Source organism: Sceloporus occidentalis, unplaced genomic scaffold (genome assembly GCF_023333645.1).
Source record: "Sceloporus occidentalis isolate IW3139 unplaced genomic scaffold, rSceOcc1.0.p SCAF_2, whole genome shotgun sequence".
NCBI lineage: Eukaryota > Metazoa > Chordata > Lepidosauria > Squamata > Phrynosomatidae > Sceloporus > Sceloporus occidentalis.
Window position 1 is genome coordinate 249848241 of NW_028316982.1, and position 18197 is coordinate 249866437.

At 40.3% G+C, this 18197-nt stretch overlaps 1 protein-coding gene across 5 annotated transcripts in view; it reads right to left on the reverse strand.

Annotated features, from left to right (window-relative positions):
- DDX10 (DEAD-box helicase 10) overlaps positions 1 to 18197 on the reverse strand; it is a 230579-nt gene that overhangs the window by 42665 nt on the left and 169717 nt on the right. The window contains exon 17 of one of the 5 annotated variants that reach the window (XM_089512695.1): positions 4495 to 4711. The exons of the other annotated variants lie outside the window; for them this stretch is intronic. Coding sequence (XP_089368821.1) covers positions 4667 to 4711 — 45 coding nt within the window. The 3' untranslated portion in view covers positions 4495 to 4666. Of the gene's footprint in view, positions 1 to 4494; positions 4712 to 18197 lie in introns of those variants that run through there. 5 annotated transcript variants of the gene reach the window in all.

Below are 18197 nucleotides of genomic sequence, written 5' to 3' on the forward strand. Positions count from 1 at the left end.
CCTGCTTATGCAGTAAGTAAGAAAGTTTTCTGGCACATCTTAATTTCTTAAGGAACAGTTGTATGAGAAGGAGAGTGGGAGAGAGAACCAGAACGTTTGCTCACAGATTAAAAAACAGCACAGTTGGCCCTCCACATTGGCTGCTTTGGCTTTTGCAGATTTGATTATTTGCAGTTCCAATTAATATGTTCTCTCTAGGTCCTCCAGTACAACTCTGCCAGAAATTGAACATAGAGTTATGCTGGAGAACCTAGAAGTTCCTGGAGAAAACAGTTCTCTAGCCATCTGTAGGTTCTCCAGCAATGTTCTATGATAAACATCTGGCAGACATTGACCACAGAGTTGCACTGGAGGACCTGGAGATTCCTAAAGAGGTGTTCTCTCAAGTTTGCAGTTTTCCATATTCAGGGAGATCCTTCACTCCTAATCCCAGCAAATGTGGAAGGACCACTGTACCTCCTTTTTAATTAAATTAATATTAATTGTCACTGACTTTGAAAATAAGAAACAAGCAACACAAGGGGGAAATCATCCCTGATGCAACTTCCCTTATTTTGGGAATCCTGATACTCAGAATTAAAACAGAGATGAGCTCTTAGTGGAGATGTCTCAGAATGGCAATAGTATTTTACTAAATGCGTTGAAGTAGAATGGCATGAGTATCTGCATTGTATAAAATTATTAAACACTGCAGAATATCGGTGGTATTTTTACACAACAGTATAACTAGCTTTGATCTAAATCACTTATGTGTGGGTAATTGAATTAAGTTATTTTGCCAGAACATGTGTTACTTTATTGTTTTTAAGTCATTATTATTTCATGATTCACCTCACTTGGATTCTTTCTATTAGGACAGCAATAATTAAGACATGCATTTGTTTTGTCAACTGGATGTGCCACCTTTGCTGCTGAGTTGTTTCTTTAGTTGTACTGATAATTATATAAACAAAACTGAAAAGAATAATTGGGAAAAAGATTTAAAAACATTTCTTCCTTGTAAATGCTTGATTTTCAGTGAGAAGATAAATATTAGAAGCACATTCTATGTTCATATTCAAGAGTTCTGATTTACAATTATACTTCATTGTCAAATTATAGTCAGGAGCCACAATTTCTTCCCACTGGTGAGAAAATCCCCTAAATGGAGTTCAGATCACAGGAGCTCAGCTCCAGGCAACTTTCCTTTCCATGCATTCTATCTCCTGAAATCTGCTCTACTGCAGTGGTTCTTAACCTTTTCTTTACCAGGGACCCGGCCCCCTTTTAAAAATATTTTGTTACTGCAGACACCCAAGATTTAACTCAACGTTTAAAGCCCAACAACACCTGATCATTGTAGCATTTAACTATTACACCATCTGTTAAACCTTCCTTTGGATGCTGCAGGGATACAAAAGACTTCTCTCTTGCATCTTCCTGCAAGTCTGAAACTGGGATAGATTTGAAGTGCAAGGTGCATGTCTAGCCAGCCAGCCAGTCAGCCAGCCAGGCTATGCCTTGGATTCTGTCACGTTGCCACTTTGCTCCAGAAAGAAGGTGGGTTGAGCAGCCTTCAAGTTTTCACCCTGTGAGGACACTACAGCCCCCTGAGGGTCCATAGACCACAGGTTAAGAACTATTGCTCTAGGATGTCCTCCACAAAGATGCACTGAAGGATATGAAAAACTGGTGCAAGAGCCTGAAACTTGTGCAGATAACACTAAACCAAGGAGCGTAAAGTCCCCAAGACTGTTTTTGCACTCCTAAATCCACCCACAATCCTTAGGCCATCCCCCAAACAAAGGTGAATTGCTCTCTACTCCAAGAATATTAATTCAACCTTTAAATAACTAGCACTGCTTAACATTTTTCTAAAAACAAACAAACAAAAAATCAGTTGTTTAAAACCAGAAGTAGACTTCCCTCCATTTTTTGCCATTTTTAAAGAGTCTAATTGGCCCTGGAGAAATCCAGTGGAGAAAATTCATTCCCAGACCAAATGCAGTTGCACACCCTTTTGCTAAATCATAATTTGGTTTAATGCTTTATCACAGCATTATATCATTTAGAATCATAGACTTGGAAGAGACCACAAGGGCCATCCAGTCCAATCCCCTGCCATGCAGGAAATCTAAATCAAAGCATCCCTGACAGATGGCCATCCAGCCTCTGCTTAAAGACCTCCAAAGAAGGAGGCTCCACTACACTCCGAGGGAGTATGTTCCACTGTCGAACAGTCCTTACTGTCAGGAAGTTCCTACTAATGTTGAGCTGGAATCTCTTTTCCTGCAGTTTGCATCCATTGTTCCGCATCCTAGTCTCTGGAGCAGCAGAAAACAAACTTGCTCCCTCCTCAATATGACATCCCTTCAAATACTTAAACAGGGCTATCATATCACCTCTTAATCTTCTCTTCTCCAGGCTAAACATTCCCAGCTCCCTAAGGCGTTCCTCATAGGGCATGGTTTCCAGACCCTTCACCATTTTAGTTGCCCTCCTTTGGACACGCTCCAGTTTGTCAACATCCTTCTTGAATTGTGGTGCCCAGAACTGGACACAATATTCCAGATGGGGCCTGACCAAAGCAGAATAGAGTGGCACCATTCCTTCCCTTGATCTAGATACTATTCTTCTATTGACGCAGCCTAAAATCACATTGGCCTTGTTAGCTGCCGCATCGCACTGTTGACTCATGTTCAACTTGTGGTCTACTTGGACTCCTAGATCCCTTTCACACATAGTTTCATTCAGCCAGGTTTCTCCCATCCTATATCTGTGCATTTTATTTTTCCGCCCTAAGTGTAGTACCTTGCATTTGTCTGTGTTGAATTTCATTTTGTTAGCTTTGGCCCAGTTTTCTAGTCTGTTCAGGTCCCTTTGAATTTTGATCCTGTCCTCTGCGGTATTAGCTACCCATCCTAATTTGCTGTCATCTGCAAATTTGATAAGTGTGCCCCCAATTCTTTCATCCAAGTCATTGATAAAGATGTTGAATAACACTGGGCCCAGGACAGAACCATGTGGGACCCCACTGGTCACTTCTCTCCAGGATGAAAAGGAGCCATTGTTGAGCACCCTTTGGGTTCGGCCAGTCAACCAATTACAAATCCATGTAACAGTTGCCTCGTCTAGCCCACATTCTACAAGCTTGGCATTTGGCATTTTATCATATTTGTTTGTTTGTTTGTTGAAGTTATACCCTGTTTTTCTCTCAGGATGGGATCCAAGGTAGCTTACAGAAATATAAAACAAGATTACATTAAATCTTATTCTACAGAAGATTTTAAAATAATTAAATGCCAATGTTATTAAAACCTATCCTGTGTCCTCACCAAACATACCAGTGAAGGTTATGGGACTGAAAGAAAGACTTCCCTTGCCGATCTTAACACCTGTGCTGGCTTATATAGGGATACAGTATACAGCTTTTCAGACAATCTGGACCAGATCTCTGTGTCCCCTAATCCTTATGAGCCTGGTAGCTGTAATACCACCATCTTTCAACCTACTATGGTGGCACTGGAATGAAAAATAGGGCACTCCAGTCAAAGCTCTCTCCTCTGGTCTGTTACACAAGGGTGAAGAAAGTGAAGTACGTTCACCCATCACTAGAGCCTGTTTGGGATTCTAAGTCCCCTAAGATGACACTCCTTCCCAATTACAAATTACACAAAATGAAAGCCAGATACTATTTATTTTCTGCAGTTAAGTGCAGTGGATGCCTATGATCAAATCTTTCCCCATGGACACACTTGCCAAACAACTGGGCAAAAATTTCTGCATTATACAGACCCGTCACACCAGTGGGCAAATAACATTTGTGTAGGTAATTATGGTTTGAGGTTTTAACATTTGTACTTGGAATGGTGCAACTTTATAAAATTGCAAGGGAGTTAAAAGGTCACTCTAGGATTTTATCAGATATAGTTTCTGGGAAAGCAGCCAAGGTTACCCTCAAGCAAGACTGTGTTCCTGCTTCTTACCATTCTGCTTTAATCGTATTGAAATACAAGATTCCGCAATCAGATGGTAGGCCATTTAAATGTAATGCTCAAGCAACTGTTACTACCAATTCTGTTTGTAACAACTGGCAGATTACATTATTATTTCTTTAGCATGAAAATAAAACCCTTATGTTGACACACAGCCTAATTTGTGCCATAACAAGCTACTGTGAATTAAATGCTATATTAAGTTACTGTGATGCACACAATGGAATCTAACTGTGGGTAAATATGTTTATTGTTGCTAACATACTTATACTCCAGGACTGGAAAGAAAAAACATTCACCATCTAGTGTTCAGTAGTCAAAAGATCTTACTGCTTTAACTACATATGAATGTATGCTTTATGTATTCCAACTTCAAGAAATTGTATTATCTGAATATTATTTATTTCAGCTGATATTAATGTATATCCTTACCTCACGTTCATATCCTATGTGCTTCCATTTTCCTTTTTTATTTTGCTTTTTCTTCTCTTTTTTCCTTTTGTAACTATAATTAAATAACCAATTTTTAAAAAGCAGGTACACATATGGTCAAATTGGGAGATACATTTTCCATCTCTCAGTTGATCTATTGATTCCCACAGTTAACCTTGGGGTGTCTTTAGATGAGGAGTGGGCCACCTGTGGTGCTAGGGCCCTTAGCTTAATTTCAAAAGCCCCCACAATACATCAGATCATTCCTCTGGCAAGAGCAATCTACTCCTCTTCCAGTCATCCACCTGATTTTGGGGGAGAAATAGATAGCTGGTGAGGGAGAGGTTGGGGTGTGTGCAAGAGAGAGAAGGGAAGAAGATGGCAGAGAAAAAAAGAAATGAATTAGCAAAGTTAGGGAGAGAATTTGTCTCTGCTCTTACCAATTGCTGGGTTTGACTATGTGCAATGCTTGCATATACATCTCAACTGATTATCCCATGGAAAATAAGGCCTCCATCTCTGATTTAGAAGCATTTCTCTCATCTGGAATCTCTGCTTCTTCCTCTAGATCTATTTCTGTAGATCTATTATGCCTTTGTTAGTGACCTTCAACCCCAAAGCAAGAACATCCTTTTCCAATAAACGGTGTTTTGATTTACTCTTGGTACAAGATGGCTTGGAAAGAAGGAAGAAGTGTAACACTAATTCATATACCACTAAACCAAGTCTGAAAACAGATGCAGACAGACCAAGACGAGAGACTATACATGACAATATAACACACATACACCCCTGAAGAACCAAAAAATCATTGAAAGACAAGTTGCCAAATAAGCAAGGCAGTTGGTCAGTTTATTGAACCTCTTCAGCCCCAAATTTAATTAATTATGACTCACTTGGGGCTTAGACATGCAAAAATGCATCTCAGAGAAAACTGTTTCAGAAATAATTGCTTCCTGCTTGCAGACACTGAGGACAAATGCAACAAAAGGGCTGCTCTCAAGGTCCCAATTACATGGAAAATTAGTATGTGAAAGAGCCTGTCACAGATTCAGCTGATTTCCCTCAATTACTGCTGAATGCTTTTCTGTCTTGTGTATAGTGCTTTAGGTGACTACGCTTACATCCCATGTCACAGCTCTTTTGGATCCATGAAGCTCTTCGGTAACTTGTGGACTCAGGAGTTCAAAGAATATTTATATGTGAGAGTGAACTCCGTTTGATAGTTTCTATCTTTTTTTTTTAATTGACTAAATGTCTACATCACCCAAGAACTGAAGTTCTTCAGCTGTTTCACAAAATAAACATTAAATAATAATAATATATAAAAATACAATAAAAATTATTGTAGACACTAAAGAAATTGAAAACATCCATGGAGAAAAAACAAAGTGAATCCAAAAGGAAGCGACAACGGGGCTGTCCACATTGCAGAAATAATCCAGTTTGACATCACTTTAATTGCCATGACTTAATGCTGTGGAATTCTGGGAATTGTAATTTTGTGAGACATTTAGCCTTCTGTCTGAGAGTTCTGGTACCACAATAAACTACAGTTTCCAGAATTCTACAGCACTGAGCCATGTCAGTTAAAGTGGTGTCAAACTGGATTATTTCTGCAAGGATTTAAAAAACATTATCATCTCCTTAAAATTGAAAGACTAAAGAAGCCAGAAGAAAAATGAAAGGGTCTTCACCTGGCACCCAAAAGCCTACAACATGGTCTCTTAAGGAAAGGCATTCCATAAGTAGCGTGATGCTGGCTGTCCAGATATGTACTGACAGTCTTTCAGCTAACCTGGCCATATGCCACCTAGGGTTTTAAAACAAGTTTGGGTGCTCAGAACTGGAAATGGATGTAGTTCCAGATCTTCTTGTTTAATATCATAAAATGACACACATCACTACTATAGGATAAGCTCTACTGTAGTACATCATTGGTACATCAAGGCATCAGGTAACAAGATTTCATCACAACCCTTTAGCTGATGAGTTCTTGCATCCCTCCACAGCAAGTGATAGCATTAGGCCCCTAAATAAACTTCAGATTGGCCTCATAGTTTAAAGCTTCTACTAAGCCTTAGGAGGGGAATTTCAGCTTTAGGATACATCCTACACAAGCTGAGAAACCACTAAACAAGGTGTAGAGGGACTATGACTCTGGAGACTAGGGTTCCAATCTTTGCTCAGTCATGGAAACTCACTGGGTGGCCTTAGGCAAGCCTCAGAGGAAGAAGGCAAAGGCAAAACCTCTCTGAACAAATTTTACCAAGAAAACCTTGTGATAAGTTCACCGTAAGTCGGAAACATCTTGAAGGCACACAACAATAAATGGGAACAGTGTGTGATTATCTGGGAAATCCCAAAGAGATAAACTAGGATTCTACTGTGCTGATGAGGATTCAGATCCAAGGCCAGAGGTGTCCCAACCTTATTTTGAAGATGGAAAAGGTTCCAGATGTGAACTGGAGACTAGTGCAAATGGCCAAATTAACTTCTTCTAATTTCAATATCCTTTTGCCTGACCATTGTTGGGTCAGTTTCCAAATTTTAAGAAGCTGGAGCTTAGTAAAATATGCATTTCATATACATAGCTTCAATAAGCTAGTATTAGCTAGTTTGATGTAGCAAGGAAGAGTTGTATCTGTATAAAGATAAGTATTACTCTCCATTTCTTTACACCTGACTGCCAGTAACATGCAAATAAAATGCTGCAACACAACCACAGTGGCCCAGCAAAAGCTGATTTCAGATTAAACAGCTTTCCTCATGAACATCAAAATCTTAAAGCCAAACACAGCACATTTTGAATAGTTTTTATTAGCAGCAACATTTGTAATTAGACAGATTGTCTTGGTTTTTGCTGGATAGTAAAAATCATGATGCAGTCATCAAAGAGAGTAGCCAACACTATCTGGCTAGCTACCAGCATTTGGATTTTAATATGAATGAAGCTTTATAACTCAAAATACCCTAGCTAATTGCTTTATCTTTATTTTATTTTTAGACCTTTAGGGTGGTGTATTATACCAACAAGATGGTCTATTATATCTTTTAAAAAGTGGCATACTAAAAGCAGACTAGCATCCTCCAATCATAACAGCTCAGTTTTTATGACTGTGGTATAACAATTATAAAGGCAGACTAGGAACACAGAGACCATGATTCATACCCTTGTTCAGCCGAAAAGCTCAATGGGTGGCCTACACCAGGGCTTTCTCAAAAGGGGAGCAAGATACCATGAATAGCCAAAAAGGCAAACAAGTGGGTCCTTGAACAGATCAAGCCTGAAATCTCCCAGGAAGCCAAGATGATTAAATTGAGGCTATGGTACTTTGGCCACATAACGAGAAGGCACGAATCACTGGAAAAGACAACAGTGCTAGAAAAGGTAGAAGGCAGCAGAAAGGCAGGAAAACCATACGCCAGATGGAGAGACTCAACCAGGGAGGTCACAGGCCCGAATCTACAAGACCTAAGCAGAGCAGTGGAGCGGAGCAGTGGAGGATAGGGGAGCTTGGAGATTTCTCATCCACAGGGTAGATGAGGGCAGCTAACAAGAATAATATATAGCATTCACATCTCCCACTGTAACCTGTCTTTATGCCAGCCTATCATTAGGCAGAATGAGGTAACTGTCTTAGGCAAGGAGACATTGGAGGAAGCACTGGCAACCTCTCAATTACTCTTCCCAATTCTGCTAGCCATCTTCTTTTGGAAAACATGATGTCTGACACCCCCTAAACTACTCTGCTGCTTTAAGGTGTTCTGGAAGATAGGTTCCTTGCTACCATTATTAGTGACTTATGGATTGCCTGTATACAGCGGTTATGTATTTAGTACTCTGTCCATTACACAGTGCCCCCAGGATTTGTTTCTTGAGAGATCATTTGAAAGAAAAGCCCATTCCTGTGTTTCTTGACATTATTTGTAACCTACTGGCAGGTCATACTAAATCTATTATAATCAAGGCTGTCATCTCCACAGCAGATCTGTTGTAAATTTCTAATGATGTCGGTAACAGACTGCAAAGTTGTCTCAGTTATCATTATCAATGTTGGCATACAGTGATATATTATAATATTAACATCCAGTGTTTCTCTTTTATTTCCTACCTTTCATGTGATCTTGCTGTCATACCTGAGTAAACGTTCTTGATTTACTTTAGCAGATATACTGCCTTAACATAGGGTTTTATAATGGTTCCACTTTAACTGCTTTGGCAAAGTCCTGTGGAATCGTGGGTCTGTAGTTTGGTGAGGTGCGAGAGCTCTATAGCTGATCATTTGAAATACTACTCCCAGGGATATCATCCCAGGATTCCAGAGGATGTTGCTATGGCAGTTAAAGTAGAATGATAGAGCTATAACTGTGTGGTGTGAAAGGGCCCCTAAACTAAGCTAAGCTAAAATAAGATAAGATAAACTAACCTAACCTAAAATTTTATTTATTTATTTCACTAACCTTATATACTCAACTATAAGTCGAGATCATGTACAAATCTAAAGGATGAATAAAAAGAGAATGATATCAAAGAACTTACAAAATTCCATAACGGTCTGTGCTCACACTGAAAGCTTGATGGACGAGACACTGGGGGTTGGTGGGTGTCAGTGCTTCCAAGACAGATTACACTTTTGCCTTTCACCAGAGGATGGTTCCCTTTTTGTTAATAAGAGTTAAAGCACAGTACTTACATTGACCCATTGCTAAGTTAACTCAGGTTTTTAGGGTCAATTTTTTTTTTACTTCTACATGAGTATATTCAGTATAGCCTGCCTTCCTCCTAAATGGGATCCAAGGCTGCTACTTCATTTCAGTCAACTATGGTATGTTGCTTGTATCTTGTTACTTTCAATCTCTGATCTTTCTTTACAGGGAAAACATGCAAAAATGAAAAGCCGCACATTTTGCTCAAAAACAAGGAAACTTTTTTATTATTTATTTCTAAATACGTAAACTGGGTTTACCCGATAAATCACTAGAAAAGATGGATGTTAAAGGGAATACCGTTAGTGAAACACTGTATTTGTCTCTTGATCTCCTGTACGTGGATAATAATCTTCAATCAAATTTACTACTTAGTCATATAAAGGCATACCCTGTCAGGAAATTTGAAATATTTTGATATTTCCTCATATTCCTAATGGGGAGAGGAACACATAACAATTGTTAACACTTCCACAGGCAGCATTAATCTTTTTAATTCTTTGACATTCAAAATTTAATTCACCAGAAAGACCGACAGTCAAATGCAATTAGCAATGTGCTAAAAAATGATGGGTACTTGGAAAAGGAAAATCTAATAAATGAAACTGCAAACTGTCTCTCCAGCGTGTACAAAAATACAATGCAGCATATTTTCCTAAGCATGTTGGAAACCCTTTCTCCTACATTTCTAATAATAAGTATATATATTTGCCATTTCAGTTAATTAACACAGCAGGCTGGCCATGCAATTAGGCCAAACCAGTTTTAGGCAGCCAAAACCCCCTACAAAACCCTATAACATTTCCGCACTCTGAAAAATTATCAGCAGCATTCTGAAAAATCAACAGCATCAGCACACATACTGATGTTTGATCAAAACTCTGCAGGAATATCTGTCTCATATGTCTAGAATTTCAAAAATACTTACAAATTCTATTTACCATAATTAAATACATCCCAACCAGCTTTGGTCACATGAGATCAAACTAAGGCGGGATACAGACGGGCAAAAAGGGGTGTGTTCATGACGTCATGAAGGTAGAGCCTTCAGACGGCCCTTACCTGAATGCCGCCATGAACACGCCGCCCGCACGCCCCAAGCGGGAAGAAGCGGCATTAAAAAGGTGCTGCTTTTTCCCACTTCTTTTCTGTATGATGTGCAGCTGCGCAGCTCTGTCTGTAAGCTGCTGCACCGGTACGCCAGAATTGTTACGCTGCTAATTTAAGTTGCCCATTTAAAAGCTCTGTGTCTGCTGCATCACATAATGAGTCGGGGTCCTGGAACATGCGCAGTTTGCAATCAGGCTTTAATTGCAGCGTCAGCTGCCATGCAGGTGTGGAAGCTGCAGCACAGCTGCAGCGCATTTTAAGACTCGTAACCCTAACCCTAACCCTAACCCTAGAGCAACATGTACGCATGCGCTGCTAGAATCGGGGAAAGTTTGGAATTTAAAGTGAACCCCTACACACATTCCTGTGCCATTTTCACCTAACAATAAAAACCCCTAAAACTTTAAATATTTACATATGTACAAGGGAGGTGATGGGGGATGGCAGGGGGACAGTGGTGGCAGCGGCGACAGCTGTGGCTGTGCATTGCAGATTCAGCAAGAGCGCGGGGACCAAAGGAGAGGAGGCATCCATGATGCTGGTGACATTGGCAACGTGCAAGCGGACAAGGATGCCAACACCAGCTGATCACCAGCTGGCAGGAGACCACTATTGTTCTTGGGCAGGGCGAGGGAAAAAGTTTTAAAGGGGCTTGGGCGCTTTAAATGTGCACATAAGCTTTCTGCCGCCGCTGCTGAGCACCACAGCTGCACAGCTGCGCATCCGCCAGCCGGCAAAAGAAAAAAAAAGCCCCGTTTTTGGCCGCCCATGAGGAAGCTGCCTCTCTCTTTGCAGCGTCCTCCGAGGCGGCGGTTTGGAAACTGCGGGTCAGAAACGGCCCCAGCTGAGGCGTCTTCACTGCCCCCCATGTGGAAGCCCCATCACCTGAGCCACGCCCCCAGGGTGGGCGTTCTGGAGGCTCCGTATTCAGCAGAATACACCTCCAAGACGTCTTCCCCTGCCCGTCTGTATCCCGCCAAAGAGGGAAAACAGTGGGCCACAGCTCAGTGACACAACATGCACTTTATATGTGGGAAGACCCTGTATCAGTCTTCAGCCATGTCAGCTTTGGCTGGGAAAAAATGCTGTATAAAACTGTGAAAAGCTGTTGCCAATCAATGCAGATAATACTAAACTAAATGGACTTATGGTATGGCTCAGTATAATCTGTTCTCTAAAACCAGCTGAAATAACAGGTTATTTATTTGAGCCATACTAAAGTACAAATTACAACTGAAAATTCTAATTCATGGATTGGGAAATGTATGGCATAGGATGCTCTTTTGTTGTTGATGTTGTGTGCCTTCAAGTCAATCCTAATTTATGGTGATCGTAAGGAAAACTTCTCATGGGATTTTCTTGGCAAGTGTGACTTGACCACAGTCACCAAGTGGGTTTCCATGGCTGTTTGGAAATTCCAAATCTGGTCTTCAGAGACCTAGTCATTTTTTTAATACAACAAAAACACACCTTTATTTCAGCCAACAGTCTAACACCCAAACTACTGTACCATGTTGGCTCTTAAGGATGTCCTTAGGGGTGTCATAAACATTCAAGTCTTGCATTTGTTGTAATTTTTCCCAATTCACCTATATTCCTACCTATCCTTTGTATCTTCTTGCAAGACTACCCCCCACCATAGAAATCTGTACTTTCCCCCCATAATGAATAGATTTAGTTCAAACTACAGGAAAAGAGAGACAACCTAAACATTTAGAAGCACTTCCTGCTGGTAAGAGCTGTTCAATGGTGGAATACACTGCCTCTGGGTGTAGTGGAGTCTACTTCTTTGGAGGTTTTTAAACAGAGGCTGGATTGCCATCTATTGAGAGTGCTTTGATGTTATGTATGTATGGCTTCTTGTGTACAAAATAAACTGCAAATCTCACAAATGCATGCATTTGTGGGGCAAGGTGTGCTTTGTTTGGCAAAGCCAAAAGCCAAAATACACATCGTTGACACTACAGTCATCCCTCCATATCTGCGGCTTTGATATTTGTGGATTTGATTATTCACGGATTTCATTAATATGTTCTCTCTAAGACTGTCTAGGTCCTCCAGTGCAACTCTGTGGTCAACCTTAACTAAAAGTTGCACTGAAAGACCATTTGTAGCTACTCCAGTGCCACTCTATGGTCAGTGTATGTTGGACATTGACCACAGAGTTGCACTGGAGGACCTAGAGATTCCTAGAGAGGTGTCCTGTCAGGTAAAAACAGTGTTTTTGTTATTTGTGGTTTTTCCATATTCATGGGGGTCTTATTCCCCTAACCCTAGCAAATATGGAGGGACAACTGTATTATCCTGAAGAAGGCACATAAAAACATGACACTTGAACATTACATCTGAATAGCAGCTTCATTTATATACCGCATCATACCGCCTAAGCAGTCCCTAAGCGGTTTACAACTGTAAGCTAACTTCCCCAACAAACTGGGTACTCATTTTAGCAACCACGAAAGGATGCAAAAGCCCAAGTCAAGCTTGAAGCTCTTTGTTTTTTTCTTCAGGCAGTACTCAACTTCATGACTACATTAGATACACGACAGTCTTCTTCTCCCTTGCAGATGGCAGAAAAGGCTCTCCTGTCTCAGAATCTAAATATGATTTGAAATTATACTTCCCCCAACCATTCTGATTTAGGAAGCATCATTGAGTGCTAGAAAAGGAAGAGGCACAGAAGAAACTACACTTGAAAATATGTGTTCACCACAAAATTCAGCAGCCTGCCTCTCTGAAAAAAATAAAAATGGGTAAATCTATTAGAGTTCTGTGACTATTTAATATGTTTTACCTTTAATTTGTTGTATTCTGCACTAATTTGCAGTTCCTTTTTTAAAACAAAGCATATGTAAAGACATGTTTTTCTCTCAAAGACAGTTGTTTAGATATATTTATGCTGCAAAGAACTGTGTGGTACACATCAGGAAATTTAAAATGCAGAGGACAACAAGACTGCGAGTTATGCATCAGGTAATTCAGTAAAGCAACTGGCAAAGACTAAATTCCTCAAGCATCCCTAACGAAAGACCCCAAGGTCAATGATGATCATTAATGCAAAGAGCATAACATGAATGCGAATTATATGTCTACCTTATTTAGAAAACATTACCTTACAATAACCTTCTGCAATCTTGTGCCCTCCAGATACATAGGAATAAAACAGCCATTAGATAAATATATTTTAAGTGAGGCTAAGTCTAGTACTAACATGCATGTGTTTTACATTTACCTCTGAAATGTAATTTAGCTGCTAATGAAACTGCTGCAACTATGCCAGCAGCTGGCTTTGAGGCATAAAGTTAGCTACTAAATAACTTAGTTCTGAGTCTTCCAAGCCAAATCTCAATTCATGCAATTTTCATGGAAACATAGAATTGGAAGAGACCAAAGGGCCATCCAGTCCAACACCCTGACGTGTACAATCAAAGCACTCCTGACAGTTGGCCATCCAGCCTTTGTTTGAAAACCCCCAAAGAAGGACATTCCATTACATTCAGATGCAGCATATTCCATTGTTGAACAGCTCTTACTGTCAGCAGGTTCTTCCATATGTTTAGGTGGAATCTCTTTTCCTGTAGCTTGAATTCACTGCTCTGCGTCCTAGTCTCTGGAGCAGTAGAAAACAAGCTTGCTCCATCCTCAAGATGATACCCCTTCAGATATTTAAACATAGTAATCATGTCACCCCTTAACCTTCTCTTCTCTAGACTAAACATGCCCAGCTCCATGAGCCACTCCTCATAGGATATGGTTTCCATTATATCAGTCTTCCCTCCTTCCACAGAAACTGGCTCAAAGTGCCAGGCACGCAGGAAGCAGTCAGCTATACCCAGCAATAGATGCATGCTGGGATTTGCCATTGGCAAAGACATGGGGGCTTTGGTGGTACGTGAGAGGTTGTTGAAGCTGTTCTCTTTCTTTCTATTTACAATGTTAGCTCAGAGGTTTGGAGAGCTACTCAAAAGATATTCAGAGACTACTAAGTGTGGGCTGCTGCTAAATTATGTTAGCTAACTGCAAGATGATCCTTGGAGGTTTGGTGGAGCAAAAAGCATGAGGCACCACACAGCATATGGTCCATGCTTTGTTGACCTCTGCTTTATGTGACACAATTTTGCTCTGAATTCAATGTTGTCCTCTGGTGTGTTTTTTTAATAACCAAGAAAAGGCTTTCTCAGAAATGGGGCAAAAAGAAGGAAGAGATGCTTGACGGTCTGTGTGGTGAAAATGCATTTAAAGTTGTCATGTCGAGCCAGGCTGAGGACTTGGCGGAGAAGCCTGAACCAGGTCCTAGTTTGTGATGCCAGCTCCAGCAGAGTCAGTGGAGCCAGGCTCTAGCTCTGTTCTGCCAGCTCCAGCAGAGCCTGTCACTCAGCAGCCCATCCTCCCCCCAACAGAGATTCCAGACTTGGGAGACATAGAGGAGCAAAACGAAGTCATACCTACCTTCAGCCTGAGAGAAGGACAGAAAGGGCATGCCTCCATTGATCCAAGAGGCTATATGAGAAACACTCAGCAATCACTAAACAGCTGTGATTAGGAACTGGGCTAATATAAACAGCTGTGAGACACCGAGCTTCTTTGTCAGATCTTATCTCCATTCCCTGGCAAAAGTGTCTTACTCTGACTCCCTTGGACTTTGTTGCCCGAAACCTTGCCTCCTGAATTACGGATTGACCTGGAACCCTGGACCCGACTTGGTGATCTGCTCTCTGGAATCCTGGACCCTTGGCTTGCCTCTGACTCTACTCTATTGGACATTGGATTGGTACTGTGATACTGGACTTCCTTTATTAGAAGTTCCATTGGCTGCTTTCCCGAACAAAAGTTAAGTTACTCAGACCTTAAATGTTCAGGAGGCGCAATTGGACTTTTATCAAATTTATCATTATTATTTTAGGGCAGGGGTGGGTAAATGTGATAGGTTCAAATTTCTGGCCCTGAGACCCACTTGGGGCTGTACACAGATTGTTGAAAATGCACCCCCAAATGGGGGGCAAAGCAAAGCAAAACCAGATATGGCAGAAATTCCACTGCTTGTTTTGGATTATATATTTATGTATTGGATATTAAATAACACATGGATGCTCTGCAAATAAAGTGTCTAAGAGAAACAATTCAAACTTCTGTGGTGGGGAGGGGCAGAAAAAGGGATCTTTGAGGAATCTGAAGGAAGCTGCATGTGGCTCTAAGGGCTACACTTTGCTCCTGTCTAGCAAAAGCGGGTGTTACAGTAATTACAGTAATTATAAGCTTATAAAAATGTGTTACTCATACGTATCACTTGACAAAAATGATGCTCAACGCAGATTCTTATTTTTAGATTGTGTAGTGTTAACTATATCAAATTATGGCAAAATTGGGAGCTTTACAAATTTATTTTTAGCCATTTCCAACAATGACTGGATGCAGTTCTGATCAAAGAAAGTCTTTACCTCAAGTAAAGGTGTCAGGCTGCAAGCTATTTCAATTCACTGAGATGATACACACAAAGGGCAACAAGATAATAGAGATGTACAGAAATGAGAAGCAATGGTGAAATGTCTACTCTTTTATCTCTTTTTTTTCTGTAAAAAAGATAAGCACTGTCAGACTAGAAGGATCAATGATCTGACTTCATGTAATGGCCGTTGATATGATCAACAGTAGTGATGGACAAATTGCCTTTCAGAGACATTTGACTTCTCTACATTTGTCAGAATATTCCAAGCTGCCCCCAGAATATTCTGACCCCAAATTCCACGAAAAAAACCCTCACTTTATCTGCTGCAGCAAAATGCGGCAACAACAGACACCTGCTTTCCCACGTGGTCCCTGCAAACAGGCTACTGCCCCCCACTGCTGCATGCACAAGTTGCTGAGGTCAGAATGCGGCACCTTGCTCACATGGAACATGTGGGAAGGCAGCTGGCTGTCACTGTATGTTTTTCTGGATTTTATGGGAAACCCAGAGCAAAAAGTAAATCCTTTTAATGGAGGACAAGGGATGGAAGCCCATGCCAAATTGGGTCCAGGCATTGTGTAAACAGCCCAAAACCCAATTTGATATTTTGGCACTGAACACAGCCAACCCAGAGGGGAACTGGGGATATATAGGCAACATAGACAAGCCCTCAGAATCAATTGGAATAGTCAGAAATAGAGTGAAGACCAACTAGGAGGCAGGTAAATGATAAGATTTGAATAGGGCTTGGGGAGCTGGAAATATGAGAGAAGTTCAGTGAGTTCATGTTTAATAATAATAATAATAATTATTATTATTATTATTTATATATATACCGCCCAATCACTGGGAGTCCAGGCGGTTTACAACCTAACTTATTTTTTATAGAATAAATATTTACAGTTTTAATTTTCTACAGCTGTGTCTGACTGATTATATGTAAGAACTGAAAGAGAAAACTGGTCACAGTTTACCACAAGGAATTTATTAATCAACACATCCACTTGTCCATAATAATAGACACCATAAGACCCAAGTACCAAATCCAAGGGTGCATTTAAGGGTACCAGGAGCCTAAGGGTTGAAACTGCTAAGCCAGCCTGGATAAGAGATCCATCATAAATTTATTGGGTTTTCCCACTGGGGTGTTTTTCTGTTCCAGACAATATAAAATGTAGAAGCAAATTTTTTTTCCAACAAAAAGTGAACCAGAAAAAATAAGGCAGTCTTGTGGTGTCATGATGACTAAACCAACTGAATACATGTGATAAAGTGGGAGGCAATCCACAGAAGTTTATACAAGAAAAAATGTGTCTAATTTTAAAACTGTCACAATACTTTTTTTTCCTCTTTTGCTCCCCTTCCATTCTTTGAAACTGAACAAGGGAAATACAGTAGACCCTGGATGAAGATTAACCTTCCATTTTGAAGCCAAGCCCTCCCTCCAGTCCATCTGCCTTGGTCCAGGCCTCGGAGGTAGAGAGGAACTGCTGGACCTCTTACCCTCTCCCTCCACCACTCCCTTCTCCTTCTGTGTCATGTCTTTTTAGATTGTAAGCCCGAGGGCAGGGAACCGTCTAACTAAAAAGATTGCATGTACAGCGCTGTGTAAATTTACAGTGCTTCATAAATAAAGGTTAATAATAATAATAATAATAATAATAATAATAATAATAATAATAATATCTGCTGGGGTTTGGTTCCAGGACTCCTTGTGCATACCAAAATCCATGGATGTACAAATCCTATTAAATACAATGGTATAGTAAAATGGTGCCTCTTATATAAAATGGCATAAATCAAGATTACTTTTTGGGAATTTATATAAATTAATACTTTCAAGCAGTGGTTAAAGAATTCATGGATATGGAGGGCTGATTGTCGATTTGAGTGTCTTCACATTTTAATTTTCAAAACCAAAAAGAGCATGGGAGCCCAAGTAATCTGTTGCTTGTGTGCTGCAATCATTGTTAACACACTGAGGTAAAAAGAACAATGTTCTATGGGATTTTTAAACACAAACCAATTCTGGAATGCAGACCTAAATGTCTTTCTTTTGATATCACATCCATGGATTTCTGCTGGGCCATTTCACTTAGAGTGATAGCGTGGAATTTGTCTTGGCAAAGTAACATGTCAGAAAAGATGTTCAACGTTTTGTGTTCCTTAGTTAAATTTGAATGGAGATTAAATCTGGGATTTACTGTCCCTGTTGCTCCTCTTGTAGTCTGTTATGCTAGCGTTTTGACCCATTTCTAGGGTGTGTTTTGGACTTATAGGGTAATAGGGAGCACCACCATGTTTAACTAGCATCAAGAATAAACAGGAAACAGTGTGTGTTTCAGATATGGGATGTTTTGAAGATAATACAGAATGTCTCAGGAGTACTAGCATAGTCCAACATGACTTCCTATGCCTGTATACTTTATTATCATCAATGTGCCCTTAGTCTGGAGACAAGAGAGCAAAAATATGCCAGCCAAACTGTCAATGGGTGGGAAGGAGGCTTAATTATACTTAGGGTG